General features: G+C 39.7%; 1 protein-coding gene across 4 annotated transcripts in view; it reads right to left on the bottom strand.

Annotated features, from left to right (window-relative positions):
- Positions 1-1,621: 1,621 nt before the first annotated feature.
- The window catches only part of Usp33 (ubiquitin specific peptidase 33), a 49,467-nt gene continuing 31,720 nt past the window's right edge, over positions 1,622-19,368 (bottom strand). For 2 of the 4 annotated variants that reach the window (XM_063281989.1, NM_001415063.1), the window contains 12 exons: positions 18,531-18,700; positions 18,338-18,432; positions 17,228-17,261; positions 14,483-14,528; positions 13,703-13,883; positions 12,659-12,785; positions 11,279-11,448; positions 10,466-10,547; positions 9,089-9,197; positions 4,971-5,073; positions 3,232-3,300; positions 1,622-2,722 (listed from right to left, as the gene is read on the bottom strand). In XM_063281989.1, coding sequence (XP_063138059.1) covers positions 2,565-2,722; positions 3,232-3,300; positions 4,971-5,073; positions 9,089-9,197; positions 10,466-10,547; positions 11,279-11,448; positions 12,659-12,785; positions 13,703-13,883; positions 14,483-14,528; positions 17,228-17,261; positions 18,338-18,432; positions 18,531-18,700 — 1,344 coding nt within the window. In that variant the 3' untranslated portion in view covers positions 1,622-2,564. Of the gene's footprint in view, positions 2,723-3,231; positions 3,301-4,970; positions 5,074-6,624; positions 8,225-9,088; positions 9,198-10,465; positions 10,548-11,278; positions 11,449-12,658; positions 12,786-13,702; positions 13,884-14,482; positions 14,529-17,227; positions 17,262-18,337; positions 18,433-18,530; positions 18,701-19,368 lie in introns of those variants that run through there. The other 2 variants (XM_039102497.2, XM_039102498.2) reach the window with 2 other exon arrangements.

The raw sequence follows: 19,368 nt of genomic DNA, 5'->3' as shown, positions 1-19,368 counted from the left end.
CGGGAGGCAGGCGCTCACCTCTCCAACCTTTGCTCACCCTCCCCTCCTTCCCTAGGGCAGAACACCTTTCCTGCTCGACCTGCATTTCAGGTTTCATCGCAGAAGTCCCATCAGAGTATACCTCCACTGCTCTTATCTCCATACCTTTAAACAGCACTTCTACCCATTACCTCTAAGCGCTCTCGCCACCGAGAATGCAGTCTCTTTAAAGGCAAGGCAGACATCTCTCGCCTTTTGCCCACAGTTGTGTCCAGCACCAAGTATGGCTCAACCGGTATTGAAAAATGGTTAGTGGAGCTGGGAAGGTGTATTTATGTAGCTCAGCATGTGCTTACCCTACATGAAGCTGAGTTCAATCCATAACCCCTGCCTTCAAACATACAGAATTGGGAGTGTAGCAACGTAATGCCTGCCTTCAGTAATAGAGATAAGCATTTCCTCTGGGTTGATAGCACCATAGGTCACCACTTCTGATCGTGAGAACGCTGATGCAGCCTTCTGGCTATTAGATTGTGTCCAAAAATACCAAGTTCACTGGTAGAATCCATTAACTGGGGCTCTTCACAAGTGGGAAGAGGTATGGCTTCACTGCCTTTGTTTTCCTTAGCTGGAGCAGTTTTGTTTTTCCAAGGTAGTGGGTATGTGTGGTTTCTTTACAATTGCTGGTAAATTATTAAATCATTGAAGTGGGCCTGTATTCGGTTGTCTCCAATTCATCTCAGAGTAATATCTGACCCCAAATAAAGAATACGGATTATAGTTATACTGATAATCACACCTGCCATCTTTTTTGTATTTCAGAGACACTGCTCTCCACTGCCTTGTTTTCCTGGTAGCGGGCATATAGGATCTCACCACAGCACACCTCCTATAGTCTTTATTAGACTCTCTGTTGGATTTGCAATAGACAGATATAAAAATAACACCGTTTCCCTGCTAGACAATATGCTATCTGCATAGGCTAGCTACTATTGGGATGGTCAGAATGTACCTGCTGCTGGGAGCACTGTCCAGCCAGCATCCCATCTGCATAACCACATGGACTAGACAAAGCACTCCTTATTTCTCTTCCATGGGAACGATACCAAGAACATTCCCTTGTAAGTCACTGCACTAATATGTAAACATCTGCTGAGAGAAACCCAACCCATGACCCTCTTCTCTCCCAGTGGATCTCACCCCTCAGCTTTTCAGAATATTAATGTTAGCCCATGGATGATGTTGACATCCTTAGGATACAGTTATCTCACAACACTCCCTGTTATGTGGTGCTTCAACACAAGACGTATTTCACATCCAAACTAAAACAAGATAGTGTCCAGCATGCGTGACATCCTATATCAAGATGGGTGGGTAGAAAAATCACAATTTTTTAACCCACAATTGATATGGTTTCATGTGTAGTTAGCTGTTGTTTTGAGACAGTCTTGTTCCACTCCAGCCTGAGCCTGCTGGGTGCTGGGAGATAGATGCCAACCACCATGCTCATTCTGAAATAATTAATAAACTCGATTATAGCGAAGACTTCCTAGCTGTATGCTTTCAAGATATAACGAAAGGCATTAATAGTGACATACTTTATGCCATTTTTAAAAGTCTATCAAATAAATCCAACATTCAGTTTACATATTTTAGAATTATTTTTATTGAATGAGTTTTAACAACATTGCAAAGTCACCATGAATGCTGTTCCATACTTTGTCACCTGCATGTTTGTACTTGGATATAACTGAGCTTTTGATGTCACATGATCACCAAACAGCAGTGAATACTCTTATTCAAAAAGACATTATGCATTTCATTAAAAAATCATGTTGCAAGTGGTTTCAGCTTTATCAACAGTCTCATTTGACACATTCCATACTTCATGCTCTCAAAATAAAAGTGGCCTAAAACTAAGGGGGTTTTTTGTTACTAACATTAATGAATACCATTCAGGTCTATATAACTAAAGTTTAACATTTTACATTATAAGTGGCAATAATTTACTGATATCTGGTAACAAATTCCACTGAAACTGAATACATCCTGTTACATTCAAAAAAGACATTTTGTAAATTTTAATATGCAATTTTATACGCTGCAGTGCAAAAGAAGTAACATCCTAATGTTTCCTGAGCTTTAGGAAATTAACAGTGTTCTGACCACTACTTTAGATTTAAAATAGGCTCCTTACTATGCAAAACCATGTCAAAAGTAGACAATTTAACTTGTTTTTTGAAGAAATGAAAGCTTAGCCACTTATGACGGATTAGAGTAATAAAAATGTTTCAAAGCCAAAGTATTTACACTGCTACAAAGGGTATGCTGAATCTGCCTGTAGAACCTAATTACCAACTGTCCCTTTCCTTTCAAAATAGTACACTGAAAGATAATCCGGTAAGTTACTTAACATTAAATATACCAACTTATATAACATATTTAACATACCCTTCCATAATGCCCAGTACAAAGGAATAAATGAGGAAAAAGATGGAAATCAAGAGAGTCAACATGCTTTGAGGAATGTTTTGAATGTGTGCGCATCAAGTGAGGATGACTCCATTAGAGCTCTGCCCTCACAACTACAAAGAGCGAGTTTCTACTTCAATCTTTTCCTCTGCTTGTAGTGCATCAGGGTCAACATGAACAACTGGAGGTCGGAGGATAACTTCAGGTCCCCCACCATATATAGATTGCAGGAAATTCCATGTTTCTTCTGAAATTTGACCAGAATCTGCTCCTAAAATTGTGTGTATGCAAAAAGAATGTTTACAAACACAAATCTTTACATAGCTTTCACAGTATACCTAATAGAGTAAATACGCTAGGGATGACTGAGAACTTCTGAAACCTTCAATTATCAGCTTGTGTGCCTATAAGAAACAATAATGGAGTCTGTTTCCAAATTTCTAGAGATCCACTGTCCAAGCTTCTACCAACAGCCCTAAAATCTTCCTATAAATAAGAAATTTCTACCCTTTGTTTTACTGTAAGTCTGACCATTTCTGAACAAGGTAAATAAATTACACAATGGCTGGTTATTCTTTTTTATCAATGAGAACTCATTAACAAGTAAGTTTCAATATTAAAGCATGATGCTACACTCCTATAATACCAGCACTTGGGAGGTAGAAACAGAGAGGATCACAAGTTAAAGCCATTCTCAGCTACATTCAAGGACAGCCTAGAGGACATGATACCTTGTCTCAGAAAACAAAGAAATTATGTATGTATGTTTATTAAACTTACCTTGCTTGAGCATCACATTACCACACTTAGTGACTGCAATTTTAGTGTTGTCTATTGGACCTGGAGGATCTAAGTCAAAAGGATAAAGAAATTATAAGATGTCCAATTCCAAAGAAATGCAGCAAAGAACTACTTAATTTTATACCTGAATAATTGAGAACTATAAACATAATAAAGTTAGTCATTTTTTAACAAAATATCATCGGTTCTTAGTATGTTCTCAACTTTGGAGATTTCATTTGATCCAAAACAACCAAGAAAGGTGAGGTGTTACTCAGCACTAAAGTATAACAAACTATTTTTTAATGACATTCATTTTTATTTTATGTACATTGGTGTTCTGATGGCTTGTATGTGAATGTGATGTTTCAGATTCTCTGAAACATGAGTTTCAGACAGCTGTGAACTGCCATGTGGGTACTGGGAATTGAACCCAGGTCCTTTGGAAGAGCAGCCAGTGCTCTTAACCACTGAGCCAACTCTCCACTCCCCTAGAAAACAGCTCATTTGGGAATTCCAAATCAAAAAAAAAAAAAAAATGTTTAATGCTACATCCCTTTAATGAACAATAACCCTTTAATAAGTTAAAAAAATCATAGAATTATCTATCAGTTCCAAATTTGTTTTTTATCCAAAATCATTATAAAATGAAATACTAAGCCATTTATTTTCACATGAAAGTATAGTACTTAATCCATTCTCAAAAGCTCCCAACAGGCATGAAGAAGAAAAATTACTAATCTTACAGAAGAATAGGCATATGGTTTTAATATCTGTGGTTTGTTTTGCATAATACATTGTTGAAATGGAATAGTTGAGGTCAGTAGGGGAAGAATAAGAATAAAGTATACCATATATATTTGAAAATCACTTTGTATGCTGACTTAAAAAGTAAAAACAAACCCAAGGGATTTAATTTAAACAATATACTTTTTTGCAAATAACACCATATCAAGAACACCTTATTTTTTATCATTATTATTAATAGCAATAGTAGTATTAAAATAGATTCTAACTAGTCCTGGCTGGCCTAAAAGTGGGTCTGTAGAAGAGGCTGACCTTGACCTCACAGAGATCTACCTGTCTCTGCCTCCCTAATACCAGGATTAAAGGCATGTACCATCATGCCTTTAATTCAAGTTATTATCATGCACAATTATTTTTAAAAGTCCACATTGTATTCCACTGTATTGGATAAAGCATAATTTTACCTTCCATTCTGGGTTTTGTTTTGTTTTTTTTGTGGGGGGAGTGGGGGTTGTTGTTTTCTCTTGAGACAATATCTCTATTATGTTATAGACCAGGCTGGCCTTTGTTCCACCTGCCTCCAAAGTTTTTCAGCATTAAGATTTAATTAATTTTTATTATGTATCTGTGTGCATGGGATAAATGTGCCAGTGCCAGTGGAGACTGGAGAGAGTATCTGATCCTCCTGGAGCTGGGGTTACAATTGCCTGGTGTGGCTACTGACTTAGGGACTTAGGTCCCTAAGAAGAGCAACAAGTGCTCTTAACTGCTAAGCCATTCCATCTCTCTATAACCTACATTTAAAGTTAAAGTTAAAATTTGTCCTTTTATTCTTACCGTGATTAATAATGATACAGTTTCTAGCAATAAAGCTATAAACTAGAATATAGGTTCCCGGACAGCATGGGTCTTTTAATGTTCAATGGTGTAATCTCCAAGTTTCATAAAATTAATGAAAGAACTGGCTAATAAGCTTTCAGTTAGCCACTTACCTCCATCCTTACCCTTTACAAAACTCTCCCATTCTCTAAACCACTGCATGCTGATACAGTAAAAAGTAGCTGGAGAGTCTTCCTCTTGAAATGCTCTGTTGAGCTACAGAGAGAAAAAGTCAGGCACCTAATATCTGGAACTCACAGCCCTCTTCTTCAGTATCCAACAAGAACTTTCTCATACATATGTGAGGCAGCACTAAGACTGACACACTAGCTTATCTTATTTCTGAGATACACAGTGTTGTCTATCAATAAATGATCCTAGATTGTCTCAAAATATAAGATGCACATACAGAAGAAGAGGATCATAAAGGAACAGGTTAAGAGGAAATTTTTAATAAGCCTCAAAGTATGTTTATTAAAAATGTACCACAGCCTACTTTAAAAAAAAGTAAAGATTAAACAGAAATACTTATGCAAAAGAGATGCCATAACTAGGCCTCAAAAGAACAAAGGGTATTGTCTAATTACAGTAGTATTTCCTGTTGGGCAACAAAATGCCCATGATAGATACACACACAAGATAAGGGCAGAGGTACCTAACTTCAGATAGACATTTCTTTAAAACTTTTAAATTGTGTGTGTATAGGGGGAGAGACAACTTGTAAAGTCAGTTCTGTCCTTTCACTATGAAATCATGGGATTGAACTTAGATGAGCCTTCTTGGCCCTGAATGCCTTTACTCACAAAACCATCTAAACAGCCCCATTTCTTTAACTAAATCTAATCAAAACCCTATAGCCTTGGGGGAAATCCAGATGGAATTGGAGAGATGGTGGGAAAGGGTATGTAAAATCTAAAATTGTATTCATAGATTATTAAAAAAAAAAGTGATCATCCACAGATTTGCTTTACTCTCCCCTGACTGCTTTCTGTTTTCTACGTAAGTACTTTACCATTGAGCTCTATCCCCAGTAACAAAGACTTTTTTTTTTTTTTTCAAAAAGACAGTTTGATGTATCTCAGACTGGCCTCAAATGGTAGCCAAGGATGACCTTAAAGTTCTGATCTTCCTGCCTCCCAAGTGCTAGGAATACTTACATGTATCACCAGGCCAAGTGTCATGTAGTACTTAGAGACTGAACCCAGGGCTTCGTGCATAACTATGCACTCCACTGTCTGAGCTATATACTAGCCCCAAAGGTTCTCACTGTTGGTTCAAAAGTACCCAAGAATCTGATTTCCTTTTATCCATAATTGTGACCACAGTGACTTTTAGTTATTCCCTGAAAACCACCCTAATACATTCTTGATTCATTCTCTCTCTCCTCTCCTCTCCTCTCCTCTGTCTCTTTCTCTCTCTCTCTATTTATGTGACTGTCCTCCAACACATCCTACAAGTCTTTTTTAATTAATTGTTTTATTTATTTATATTTCAATCCCCCCCCCCCCTTCAGCTCCTTCAGTCCTTCCTCCAACTCTTCCACTGGGGCTTCCCAGGCTCAGTCCAATGGTTGGCTGTGAGTCTCTGCATCTGTCTTAGTCAGATGCTGCCAGAGCCTTTCAGGACAGCCATGCCAGTCTCCTGTCTGCAAGCACATCTTAGCATCAGCAATAGTGTTTGCTATCTGCGAATGGGATGGATCCCAAGGTGGGGGCAGTTTCTGAATGACCTTTCCTTCAGTCTCTGCTCAGTTTTTTTGTCCCTGCATTTTCTGAGAGCCTGGTTATGACAAGCCTTTCTTAACACCACAACAGACCTATGGTGACCATTTCAATTCCCCACACTACTCTTGAGCTCTTTAGCCCTTGTTCAACATTTTCCTTCTCTATGGCGTTTTTAAAGGGAGGGGTTAAGACAGTGTATCATGTAGCCCAATGACCTCAAATTACAGACACTCCTGCTTTTACTTCCCAAAGGCTAAGGTTACAGACATGTGCCATCATGCCCAGCTGCTCATGACCCTTTGATATTTACTAAAGGTAAGCACTTTGACACTCAGAAGCTACTTACATAGGAATAAAATGGTATGAAGAATTCTGGGTCTATGTATGAAGGTACTAAAAAAGTCAAGAACTGGGCATACTGATGTACCATTTCAGCTCTTTGGGTAGTGAATGCAGTGTGGTGGGTGAATATGCTTGACCTAGGCAGTGGCACCATTAGGAGGTGTGGCCTTGTTGGAGGAGTATGTGTGTCACTTCTGGGGCTGGCTTGGAGACCCTCTTCCTAGATGCCTGGAAGATAGTCTTCTCCTGACTGCCTTCAGACCAAGATGTACAACTCGTGGCTCCTTGTCCAGCACGGTGTCTACCTATTCATTCCTGCCATGACAGTAATGGACTGACCTTTTCAACCTGTAAGCCAGCCCCAGTGTTAACTGCTGTCTATTGTAAGAGCTGCTTTGACTGTGGTGTAAGACATGCAAGAAGATCAGAAGTCCAAGGCCAGCCTGGGGTGCAGAGACCCTGACGCAATAAACAGAAGTTAAAGCAGGCCAGCAAGACTGCCAATGAATCAGAAGTTCCAGCAAGCATGGCGGCAGACGGGATCCCTATGATCCAAACAGGAGGAGGGGACAGCCAGCCCCCAAGTCACCCACCGTTGGTGTCCATCATTTGAACCCCAGGTCCTGTGATCACTCCATTTCCTCCAACATTTCTTCAAACTGATCCTACCTGCTTTCCTGACGTTTCAGAAACTCGTCTTAGTTTCCAGGCCACTGAGGTCACCTACTTCTGACCAGCCACTTAGGATGTGGATGTAAAATGCTGAAATCCTATCTCAAAATAACAAAGGGACTAATGATAACGTTCAATGACAAGACCTGGACTTAGCATGTGTAGGGCCCTAAGGTCAAATCCCAAGACCCACATCCTACCTCACACCACCCAAGAAACAACCCTGAACCACAGCTGTGCAGACATTACTTAAAAATAAAGTCCTTAATGCTAGATGGTGGTGGTGCAAACGTTTAACCCCAGCACTCAGGAGGCAGAGGCAGGTGTATCTTTGAGTTTGAAGCATGAAGGTAAGAACAACGTCACAACCTCAGATAAGGCCTGTGGTCTAGGAAACTCTTTCTAGCTTTTTAATCAATGTTTAAATCCCCAGTTACAAATAAATCCTGAGTTTGACAAGATGGCTCAGTGGGTCTTGGTCTCCTCAGGACCCACATGATGGAATCAAAGAAGTCTCTCCCTCAAGTTGTCCTCCGTCCGCCACCCATGCTCTGTAGCACAAAAGCAGGCAAGCCTGGTCTACACAGTGAGTTCCAGGACACCCAAGGTTACACAGAGAAACCCTCTTTCTGAAAAAAACAAACAAACAAACAAACAAAAACTGCCTTAAAAAAATAGGAAAGAGAAAGAGTACATCTTGCATTCTTCATGGCATGTACCATGATAAGTGACCACAAACTTGGTAACTGAAAAGGAAATCTCACTGTTTTGGAGACACAAATCCAAAATCAAAGTACTGAGGGAACTACACCCTGGAGATCTAGAGAGATCCCATGTCTGAATCCTTCAAAGGGCGACCTGTGACTGGGCCACCTCCGTTTTTCTTCCCACAGCTTCTCTTCCTTCTGAATCTTCTCAATGTCTCTTGAAAGGGACACAGACTGGATTTGGGTTTTGTATTAACAACCCTACATGATCTCACCTCAAAATCCTATGTAAAGTTTCTACTCAAGGTCACATTTGTCATTAAGGTCAATTCACAGAAGACACAACCTGAGACATCCTTTTAGGATCCAACAGTCAATTGACTATAGACACTACTCACTATTTCTATAACATTCAGCCAGAGATTAAAACTTAACCTTACAGAGATCTAACAGTTAAGGCTGCTGAGGGCTCAGACCCTTTAAGAATGAAAGTCTAGTTCCTTTAACAGCCACACCAGTTACAGCCTGAACAGACAACTCTAGGGAGAAAACATACAATTGGGGAGTTAAGACCTCTTGCCATAGAAAACAAATCCACAGAAAACAGAAAAGCACGCACGCACGGGAGAGCTAGAACTGTGGTGAACTGAGCAGGGTTGATCATGGCTATGCAAGCAGGCCCCTGCCATCTACTACAGCTCTCTCACCCGGCCATCTCTCCGCTAACTATCAGGTCAACATCTTTAGCTTACATCATGTACAATTTGAAAGTGCTACTTCTTTTACCCGAATAAAAATTTCCAATTCAGTTTTTCTTCGTTTTTCAATCTTCTCTGCCTCAATTTGGCAAGTGTGACAAATGTAGAGGTGGTTGACAGCAGGCCCTCCTCCATACCTAAGCATGAAGGTAAGAACAACGTCACAACCTCAGATAAGGCCTGTGGTCTAGGAAACTCTTTCTAGCTTTTTAATCAATGTTTAAATCCCCAGTTACAAATAAATCCTGAGTTTGACAAGATGGCTCAGTGGGTCTTGGTCTCCTCAGGACCCACATGATGGAATCAAAGAAGTCTCTCCCTCAAGTTGTCCTCCGTCCGCCACCCATGCTCTGTAGCACAAAAGCACACACCAAATAATTCTTTAAAAATTACTTAAAGAAGGGGTTGGGGATTTAGCTCAGTGGTAGAGCGCTTGCCTAGCAAGCGCAAGGCCCTGGGTTCGGTCCCTAGCTCCGAAAAAAAGAAAAGGAAAAAAAAATTACTTAATAAATCCTATAGGAAAATTCTCAAAGTAATATGAAAAAAGTCAAAATATATATAAAAAACAAAAAGAACTCAATTTTATGTTTCCCAGGCCAACAGCACTATATCTGAGCCCCTAGCCTGCTTTATGTACATTTCAGTGATCCCTTATAGCTACAACTTTCCCTTCCACTACAGCATTAGAATGACTATAAAGTGAAAGGGGCTTGAAAATTAACATAAAATGTCTCTTAGTTACACAAGCACAGTCCAATCAAATGAAGACTTGCCATGCTCAAATAAAAGGAACACAGTGAGTGCATTTTTAACATTTAAAATGCTTAGTAACAAAATAACATTGCAAAATTATATAAATTTGGGAGTAAGAATATCAAATTTTGAGCTGAAAAGATGGTTAAGAGTTAAGACTGCTCTTCCAGAGGTCCTGAGTTCAATTTCCAGTAACCACAGATGGTGGCTCACAACCATCTGTAATGGGATCTGATGTCCTTTTCTGGTGTGTCTGAAGACAACGACAGTGTACTCATACACAGAATATAAGTAATTCTTTAAAAAAAAAAGAAAAAGGACTTTCCAATTTTAGTAGTATACAACTACGTAAACTTTTAGTATTGGGGAGATATAAGATCATTTAAATAAGGTATATGAAGTTATATACCAGAGTGTATCCTACAGTTAATCATAAAATTTCCCATTATTTATACTAGGCCGTACTTTAGAATGAATAAAAGAAAAAAGAATATTCATCATATGTATCAAATAACACACTGGGTATTTATGACATAAACCAACACTTCTGTAACTACTTTCAATTTGTTTTAGGATTTTTTAATATTGTATTATTTTTTATTTTATGATTTATTTTGTTTTATGATTTTATTTTTGGATTTAAAAAACAAACCTGCTGTAGAGGTTATCCCAAATGTTCTGAGGCAGCATCAAAACTAAGTCTTCAATATAACTTGCTTTTCGTGGAGGAATACCTAAAAAATATTTAACAGTCTACTTTATTTTTCATTCCTTAATTTCTTTATATGATTTTCAAAGGCAGTCCTAAAAATTAAACCAAAAGCTTACTCAAAGTAGGCAAGCATTCTCTCATTAATGGTAAAAGGCCAATCTTCTCTCTCTCTCTCTCTCTCTCTCTCTCTCTCTCTCTCCCTCCCTCCCTCCCTCCCTCCCTCCCCCCTCCCTTCCCCCTTCCCCCTTCCCCTATTCCCCTATATACAAAACAGGGTATTCCCACACCTAGTAGTTTCACTACATAATAATACTAGCAAGTCACCAACCATAAAGGTCAGTCCAAGGTACATTTCACAAATCCTAAATATGCTTTCATACTTTTAAAAGTCAGCTATTCATGAGCAACAGAGAGGTAAGAACTACAGATAGATACAGGTGTCAGCTAAACCTACCACTCAGGAATGACCCTCACCAAGAAGTCTGTACACAGAAAGCTTGCCCAACTGTACTCAGCCACCCATGTATCTGACTCTAGCATGAAATTAATGGTTTCCCAACACTGAAATCGTCTTTGGTATTCTTAAGCTATAGAACTGGGTTTCACATAGGCCAGTTTCTGAAATCATAAAGAATCAAATATACTTTGCTCTAGATGGGGATGGGCAATAAGCAGGAGAGGAAATTCTTGACACTTTGTAATTGCAAATTAAACAGCAGCCTTCTATCACTATTTTACATGGCTCTTCCTTACCTCCATGAATACAGAGAAAGTCATTATTTGAAATAGGGCCAGGTTCAGCAAAGGTCTTAAATTTATTCAACCACTGTCGAGATATATAGAACTGAAGGAGGCTTGGCTCCATTATGTTCAACAAATTGGATATCCTTCGCCTCTCCCTTTGTGCCTCTTCACTGCTCTTCCTGTTGAGGACAAGGACTCATTAATGTGATACACGTTTCACTACAGCAGACTAACAGCAGCATGACCCTTCTCTTCACTGTTAGTTTTTTTTTTTTTTTTTTTTTTTTTTTCAGAGCTGGGGACCGAACCCAGGGCCTTTTGCTCTACCACTGAGCTAAATCCCCAACCCCCTCACTGTTAGTTTTAACACACATACTGTAACTGTGGATCTCATCAGCCCTAAGAAATTTCAAGAGAATACTCCGTCCACTGCTCAGTACATTATACGTTGGCCTGGAGGTTATACTGACTTAGCCCTGAGCATCCATGTAAGCACGGGAACTGCGCAGCAGTCAGAGTTGGTAAGACCGTGGCTAGGTTGCACTCTTGGCTCCTGTTTCAGTATCTAGCATTTTCTTTTATAAAATCTGAAAGGTATCAAAGATTTTTATAGAATACCTTCCATACTATTGGATATTTTAGGGAAGAAATTTGGTAATTAATTCCAACTTTGTCTACTTCGTTTTCTTTTTCAGTAAAAACTAATCCTGGGCCAGTGAGATGATCATTATGAAGGGTGCTTACCATCAAGTTGAAGAGTTTGAGTTCTGAGAATTCTGAGTTCGATTCCCAGAACCCACTTGGTAGAAGAGAGAACAAATTCCCAGAAGTTGTTGTTTGAACAGATGACCTTTGGTGCATGAAGACAGGCATATACATCCATATACACATACATACATACATACATACATACATACATACATACATACATACATACATGTTAAAGAAAGAAGTGAGGGGCTGGAGAGACAACTTGGCAGTTCAGAATACTTGTTATTCTTTGGAGGACCTCGGTTAGATCCTAGAACATACATGGCAGCTCACACCTAGCCGTAACTCCAGGTACAGCAGATCTGAGGCCCTCTTCTGACCTCGTCAGCCACCAAGCAAGTGTGGTACACAGACACACAGACATGCAAAATACCCATACACATACAATAAACTAAAAACTTTACTTACAAAGAACTATTTAAAGCACAATAATATATCCCTTTGCCTAGCTATGAAGTCTTCATTTTCTAAACAAAGTATCGTTCTGTAAACACGTTCTTGATCTCACTCATGAGAGTACACAGAATTTCTAGTCTTCACCTATAAACTCCAAGAGTCTCAGAAGCACAAATCCCTGTGAAGACATGTTCTTCACATGGTCCTGACAGTTCCCCTCACCTGTAGAAAAGGACGTAGGCTTCGGCATTCTGTACGGTGGACTCTGAAACTTCAGTGACGCTCTGGTCATCAAACTCATACCACAGGTTATTTAAATTGTTTCTGCAGTAGGCAATGTAGTGCCCACCTGTAAGGCGGAAAAACGTGTTACGGCTACATGGCAGACCTACAGACAGCTGAAACCCATCCACCACAGTGTCTGTGGTCTCACTGCTTGAGTCTGCACTGCACTCCCAGCACTACCACTATAAGACAGGAAGAACAAGTTTTCTTTTCTTTTCTTTTCTTTTCTTTTCTTTTCTGCTTTGTTTTTGAAATAAGGTCTCACTATTGTAGTAGCCCAGGTTGGTTTTGAACTGACAATCCTTTCACCTCAGCTTCCAGAATATATGTATCCACACACCCACCTTAGACCATGCAGCTCTGAAAAACCTTACAAACCCTGCCTTGTTACAGTTGTTACCATATGTCCTTCTAACTTTAAGGTCAAGTATTCCAAATAGTCTAGAGAAAAATATTTAGTGTCTTAAAATTTACCATCTGAAATGCTTCCTCTAACACTTAATAATTATACAATTTATGAGTTAGATCATAATTACACATATGCACAAATAATACAGATAAAATTATAACATCTTTATTATCTTAAACTTGGAGAGATTTCTATTTCACAGTCTCTGCTACCCAGGCTCCTTGAACTTGATAGGCAGTCAGTGTTTGCCAATAAGATTAAACTAGATTACTAATCTGTATTTCTGGTACTTGTTTCAACTAGCTGGCATTTTTGAGTCTTAAATTCCTAATCCTCCTGCCTCAGGTCCCTGAGTACTGGAACAACAAGCATGTGCTACCACACCCACTATTTTCCTAAAATGTGTATTATTACTTTGTGTTGTCTGCCATTTTTCTCATAATAAGCACTAAAATCTGTTTTTAAATTTTTCTCGAGTGGGACTTATTTAAGCAATCAACTTACAAGTTTTAATCAATCAACTTGGATCCGTGTTTTTTAATTGCAAATACCAAGCCATTGGTTGTACTTACTACTTGCAGTCCCATGATGACAGATGACTGACAGGAGATCATATGTCACGATCTGAGCTGGGCTATCCTTTGCAAGAAATGGCTGAAGGTCCAGGCCTTCCAGGGGGAAGGAAACATGGGTGCTAATTTTGGTGGAAAACATCAGTTCATGTCGAAATCTTTTAAGGTGGATACACAAAATCTAAAAAAAGTACAATTCAACATCCAAATTAATCATTAGAAAAGATTGTAAGTGGTTAAAACAAAGTACTCTAAAGCTTTATTGTAAAAACAAGAAAGTGTGGCATTATTATATAAAATTATATTAACTTAAGTGTTTGTTTTAAAAGAGTTATTTGAATTTGGGAGAATGGGAGCTTTTTCCCCCATTTTTAAGAGACAAGATCTCACTGTGTAGACCTGGCTGCCTGGAATTCACAGAGATTTGCACATGCCTGGCTCATTTTCTCAGTAAGAGTCTATGAATTTGTTAAATATCCATCCCCCTGAGTTCTAGCCTGATTCCAGACACATCTGCAGTGTGGCAGAGTGAGCACAGCTCTTCCAAAGCTCACTGCCACTGGTGTCCAGCTGTCAACCTCAGACTCGCAGGGTCCTGCCCTGTCTGGTGACATGCTCAGCAGCACACTGTCAGATGGTGTTCCATATTCAACCCAACCTCCTACCATGAATACTAAAGGGATACACGGTAAGTCCATGTTTTAGCCATTCTGAGTTTGCTACAGCATGTGACATTAACACATTACCACAGTTTATAAATGAGCGACAATGAAGTCATACCTCAGGAAACTTTTGTACTTTACAAAACTTTACTCCATTCCTCAACCTAAGGATAAAAAAGAAAAGCTAATGAATCTACAAAGCATTTATTATATTTAAATGGATCACAAAAGAATCTTTCAGGAAATATCAAGTATCTGCGTATAATATTCCTGAGTTATGTTACATATTTATATACTAAATAACCTAACAACAAAATAGCCCTTAATATAAAAAATTAACTTATACAAGACATCACTGAACAATACTTTGATTAAAGAAGAATGAGGGACTAGCTGTGTGGTAAAGCACTGGCCCAGCAATCACAAAGCCTCGGGCTCCATCCCTGCACTGCAGGTCAAGCACGGCAGCGCACATCTGCACTCGGTGCTCAGCAGTAGAAGCAAGGTCTCCCTCAGCTACACAAGCTCAAGGCCAGCCTGAGATACATTCGATCCTGCTTTTTAAAAATTAGTATTAGTGGGTAGTGGTGGTTCACACCCTAATTCCTGCACTCAGGAGACAGAGGCAGGCGGATCTCTAGGAGTTTGAATCTAGTCTAATCTACAGAGTGAGTTCCAGGACAGCCAGGGCTAAACAGAAAAACCCTATCTTGAAAACCAAACAAACAAAAAATAAATAAAATTAGCATTAAGTAGTGTACCATTATCTCAATTTTACAATATGCAGATATTAAGTAAAACTGCGTAGTACAAAATCCAACTCTTCTTCAAGATGAGTAGTTCAGGTTCACATATTTATTCTTTTTGTTTATTTTGTTTTGAAGACAATAATGTCTTATTATGAAACCCAGGCTAGGCTCAAATTTATAATCCTCCCACCTGATTGCTGATAATATCAGCATGTACTGCTTACCACTGTACTTGGCTTTAAAACCATTATTTTGTCTCTCTGCTCGCTCGTTTGTTTGTTTATAATTTTGTTTCAGTTTTTGAGACAGGGTATCTCTACATAGCTCTGGCCTTCCTGTAACTCACTGTGTAGACCGGGCTGGCCTCTAACTCACAGAGATCCTCTGGTTCCTAAGAGCTGGACTTAAAAGCATGAGCCACCACACCTGGGCCATGACATAGCACATAAGCATCCCGCCCCCGCCTAGAAACCCTTACTCTTTTTTTTCAGAGCTGAGGACCGAACCCAAGGCCTTGAGCTTGCTGGCAAGCGCTCTACCACTGAGCTAAATCGCCAACCCTGGAAACCCTTACTCTTAATGTTGGGAAGACCTGGAGGGCTGAAGAGTGACTATTTCAAATAATCACTAAAGAGATGGTTCAGAGCTTAAAAATGCTGGCTGCTCTTTCAGAGGACCCTGGTTCAATTCCCATGTCAGCTCACAACTGTCTGTTACTCCAGTTCCAGAGGAACTGATACCCTCAAAGAGACATACATGCAGGCAAAACACCAATGCACATAGAAAATTTAAATATAAATGCAATCATCAAATAATTAGTGCACACTGGACAGATCTGCACTTGGCCTCAGGGATGAGCACTGGCTGTCTCCCTCCATGTCTGTTTTCTTCTACCTGGCGTGTCCAGCTGCAGAGTAAGATGCCTCTTCAGACTCAAGTCTCCTTTTAACTGTCAGCCAGGACTTCCAGATAGACTGAGAAAACATCTTTCCACGTGAGAGGTGTTTATTTATTTTTGCATTTATTGCCTCAATTCTGTTCTATCATAAGAAGGACCAACAATTGAAGTTTAAGATTTCCCGGTTGTGAGGTTGGGGATTTAGCTCAGTGGTAGAGCGCTTGCGCAAGGCCCTGGGTTCGATCCCCAGCTCCGAAAAAAAGGAAAAAAAAAAAAAAAAAGATTTCCCGGTTGTTACTGTATTAATACTCCAGCTTTATGGACTAGAGAGAATGCTCAGCCATTAAGAGCACTTACTGCTCTTGCAGACAGGACCTGGGATCAGTGCCCAGCATCCACATATAGATGGCTCAGAACCATCTCTAATTCCAGTTTCAAGAGTAGGTGTTGCCCTCTCTTCTAACATCCATGGGCACTGGACACTTACATGCTGTACATACACACATGCAGGCAAAATATTCATACACATCAAATAAAAATTAAATCTTTCAAAATATTTAAAGATTCAAGCTTTTCTTAGGAGCTCATTATTTTTGTATTACAGAGATTCTGAAATTTTTTTCAATTTCCTCTACATCAAAAATACTTGCTTTTATCAAATCTCTACTCCATTTTTCTGATATCACAAACAAGTGTTTTATTGTTTATTTCCTGTAGTTGTTGACTTCTAGCTGCCTGGAACCCACTATCTAGATCAAGTTGGCAGCTTTCTGTGCTGGGATTAAAAGGCGGGCTCTAACCACACCCAAAAGAGGTTTTGAAAAGTCAAAATTATTACAAGATAGAAAGGGGGGCTGGAAGTAGATATAAAGAAAACAAGGCCTAACTATTCTGTTCTGCGCCCATATCAGCAAGCACTGTGAACATAGGGCAACCTCTCTGAATGTTCTACACATCTGTACCTTTCACTTCCTTGCTATGGTGCGTTACCATAGCAACCTGAAAAAGTCACTTTGTTTCTGCAAACTCACATCCTTCATTCCTTAAAACCCTCACATTTATTAATATATTAGATGAGGCTATTAAAAATTTACTTTAAACATGTTTTACAAAATAACCAATCTGAATTTTCCAAAGCATCAAGTCCATGTGCTCAGTTCAGATATCCAAGAAAAATACAAAATACGAAAGTGAAAATAATGTCGTTGTTACTCACTTTTTGCATTTTTCACAACTGTACATATTATCACCTGCAGACAGAAAAGATCTAGTCATTCAGCCTATCACCAGCAAACTGTTCTGCAATTCCCAGATGTACCACAGTGACCAGCTGGTGACATTTACTTCCCTACAGTCACCACCCACTCCTCCTCTCCTTTCATTTGATGGACTAATTGAAGAAGCAGTCACTTCATCTAGTCCTGAACAGAATTTACTATATCCTGTTACGTGCCCAAGCATGGTGCTGGGCATCGAGAAAAGTGCAGAACTGTAGTGTCAATTCTCGGATTCTGATTTCTTTAAAAAAAAAAAAAAAAAAAGATATTATAAAAATGTTTTCATTTGAATCCCAAGTACTGGACATGCTGTTTCAGACCGTCCACAGCAGCTGACTGTAAGTGGCCTCTTGCTCTGGAGGGGGCATGACTGTCAGCTGCACGTATTTCTGCAAGTGTGTAACATTTGGAATCCCGAGACTTTTCAGAGGATATAAAATCGCTAGGCCCCTAGAGGTGGGAGGTCTGTTGGTAAGTTGTTTGGTTGTTCATTACTGTTGGTCATGCAAAGAAGAAATGAGAAAAAGAAATTAGATGTCCTGACAGCAAAGATCACACTTGTTCCAAGGAACTGAACATCCTAATCAGCAGGAAGCAGAAGTAACAGCCCACCCCCTTTCTGACCCCGGACCTTATTCAGGGATCTCTTTCCTTTCCTCTCTACTCTGTTTTCTCTCTTCTCTAGTGTTAGGGCTGGTTTGAAAGGGAAGAAAAACGGTAGAGAAGAGTAGAAGGCAGAAGCCACAGAGTAGGCAAGCGCAGCTGCATAGGACCGTCACTGCAGGTGCAGCTGTGAACAGTTCAAGGCGCATCTGCACCCATCATCTTCACAGAATCCACCTTCTCAGAATCACAGAACGTGAAGATGTCTTGTTTTGTATTATAGAAATCTATATAAATTCCTTCAGGGCAGGACTTTTCTAATCATATTTCAACTGCCACTGAAGATTCCTCCACCATGCAAATATGAACAAATACTATTTAACTGTCCGAAATGAAGCATTGGTTCACCTACCAAAGTCAGTCATAAATGCGATCGTATTTCTTACCTTTAAGTTCATCTCTGGCGAAGAAGGCAGCAAGACAATCTTGCAAGGTTACTACTGGACCCCAAAACCAGCTAGGGACACATGAGACAACAAACCTGAAACATCATTGACAGGAGAGAAAGGAAGTGTTCTGCTAGTACAGCAGAAGCAGCAGCACCAACCATCAATCCAAGCAAAGGAAATAAACACGCACCTCTTCACGTACTCCATGAAGAAAGCTATCCACCCCTGTGGAGCGTAGGCTTCGCCACACGACCCTGCTTTGACTATAGTTGGGTGACTGGAGGAGTGCAGCTTAGCCAGGTCTTCCTTGCCAGGAATCGGCAAGGACAGATCCTGAAAGGTCTCGAGGGTTACAGACACCTGCAAGTGTTTGGTTTTAACAGGATGGAAAGAATCCAGGACAGTTATTTACAGGGTTAGATTTCTTCCACATATGAAAGCAAGCTATTACTATAAGCAAATATAAATACCAACAGCTTTAGAATACTACACATAGAAATGAGTCCACTTTGTACCAGGTACTGTTCCAAATATAATCTTCCTACGAGTCATGAGTATTTCTATGGCTCAGAGAAGCACAACAAACCCAGCTACGGGCAATGGAGACTGACATTCACGCTCCTTTCTAGGAGTGTTGAGGGACTAGGTCTTATTATACACTGTACCATCCAAACTGTTCTCAAGGCATCCTCTCCCCTCAGCCTCCAAAGTACATGAAACTGCAGGCTGTGGTAGAGTGGTAAGGAGAAAACCAGATCTGGCATCAACCAGCACTTAACAACAGGGATGCATCATGGGAGATACGCTGCTTCAGGCAACCATGGAGTAAATACCACACTAAGATGATTACAATACTCTGCTAACAGAATCTTCCATGACAGTCACATGCAGTCTGTCCTTAACTACAGCAATACACATACACTAGATAAAACGTTTCGGGATAATACACCATCAGTATGAAAATGACCCTACTGAGTGCCTACTGAGTGACTTAACATTATAACACAATAATTGAAAGTTGATTTTCT

The sequence above is a fragment of the Rattus norvegicus genome, chromosome 2, assembly GCF_036323735.1.
Source record: "Rattus norvegicus strain BN/NHsdMcwi chromosome 2, GRCr8, whole genome shotgun sequence".
NCBI lineage: Eukaryota > Metazoa > Chordata > Mammalia > Rodentia > Muridae > Rattus > Rattus norvegicus.
Note: the sequence above shows the minus strand (reverse complement) of the source record. Positions and strands in the feature narration are given on the sequence as shown.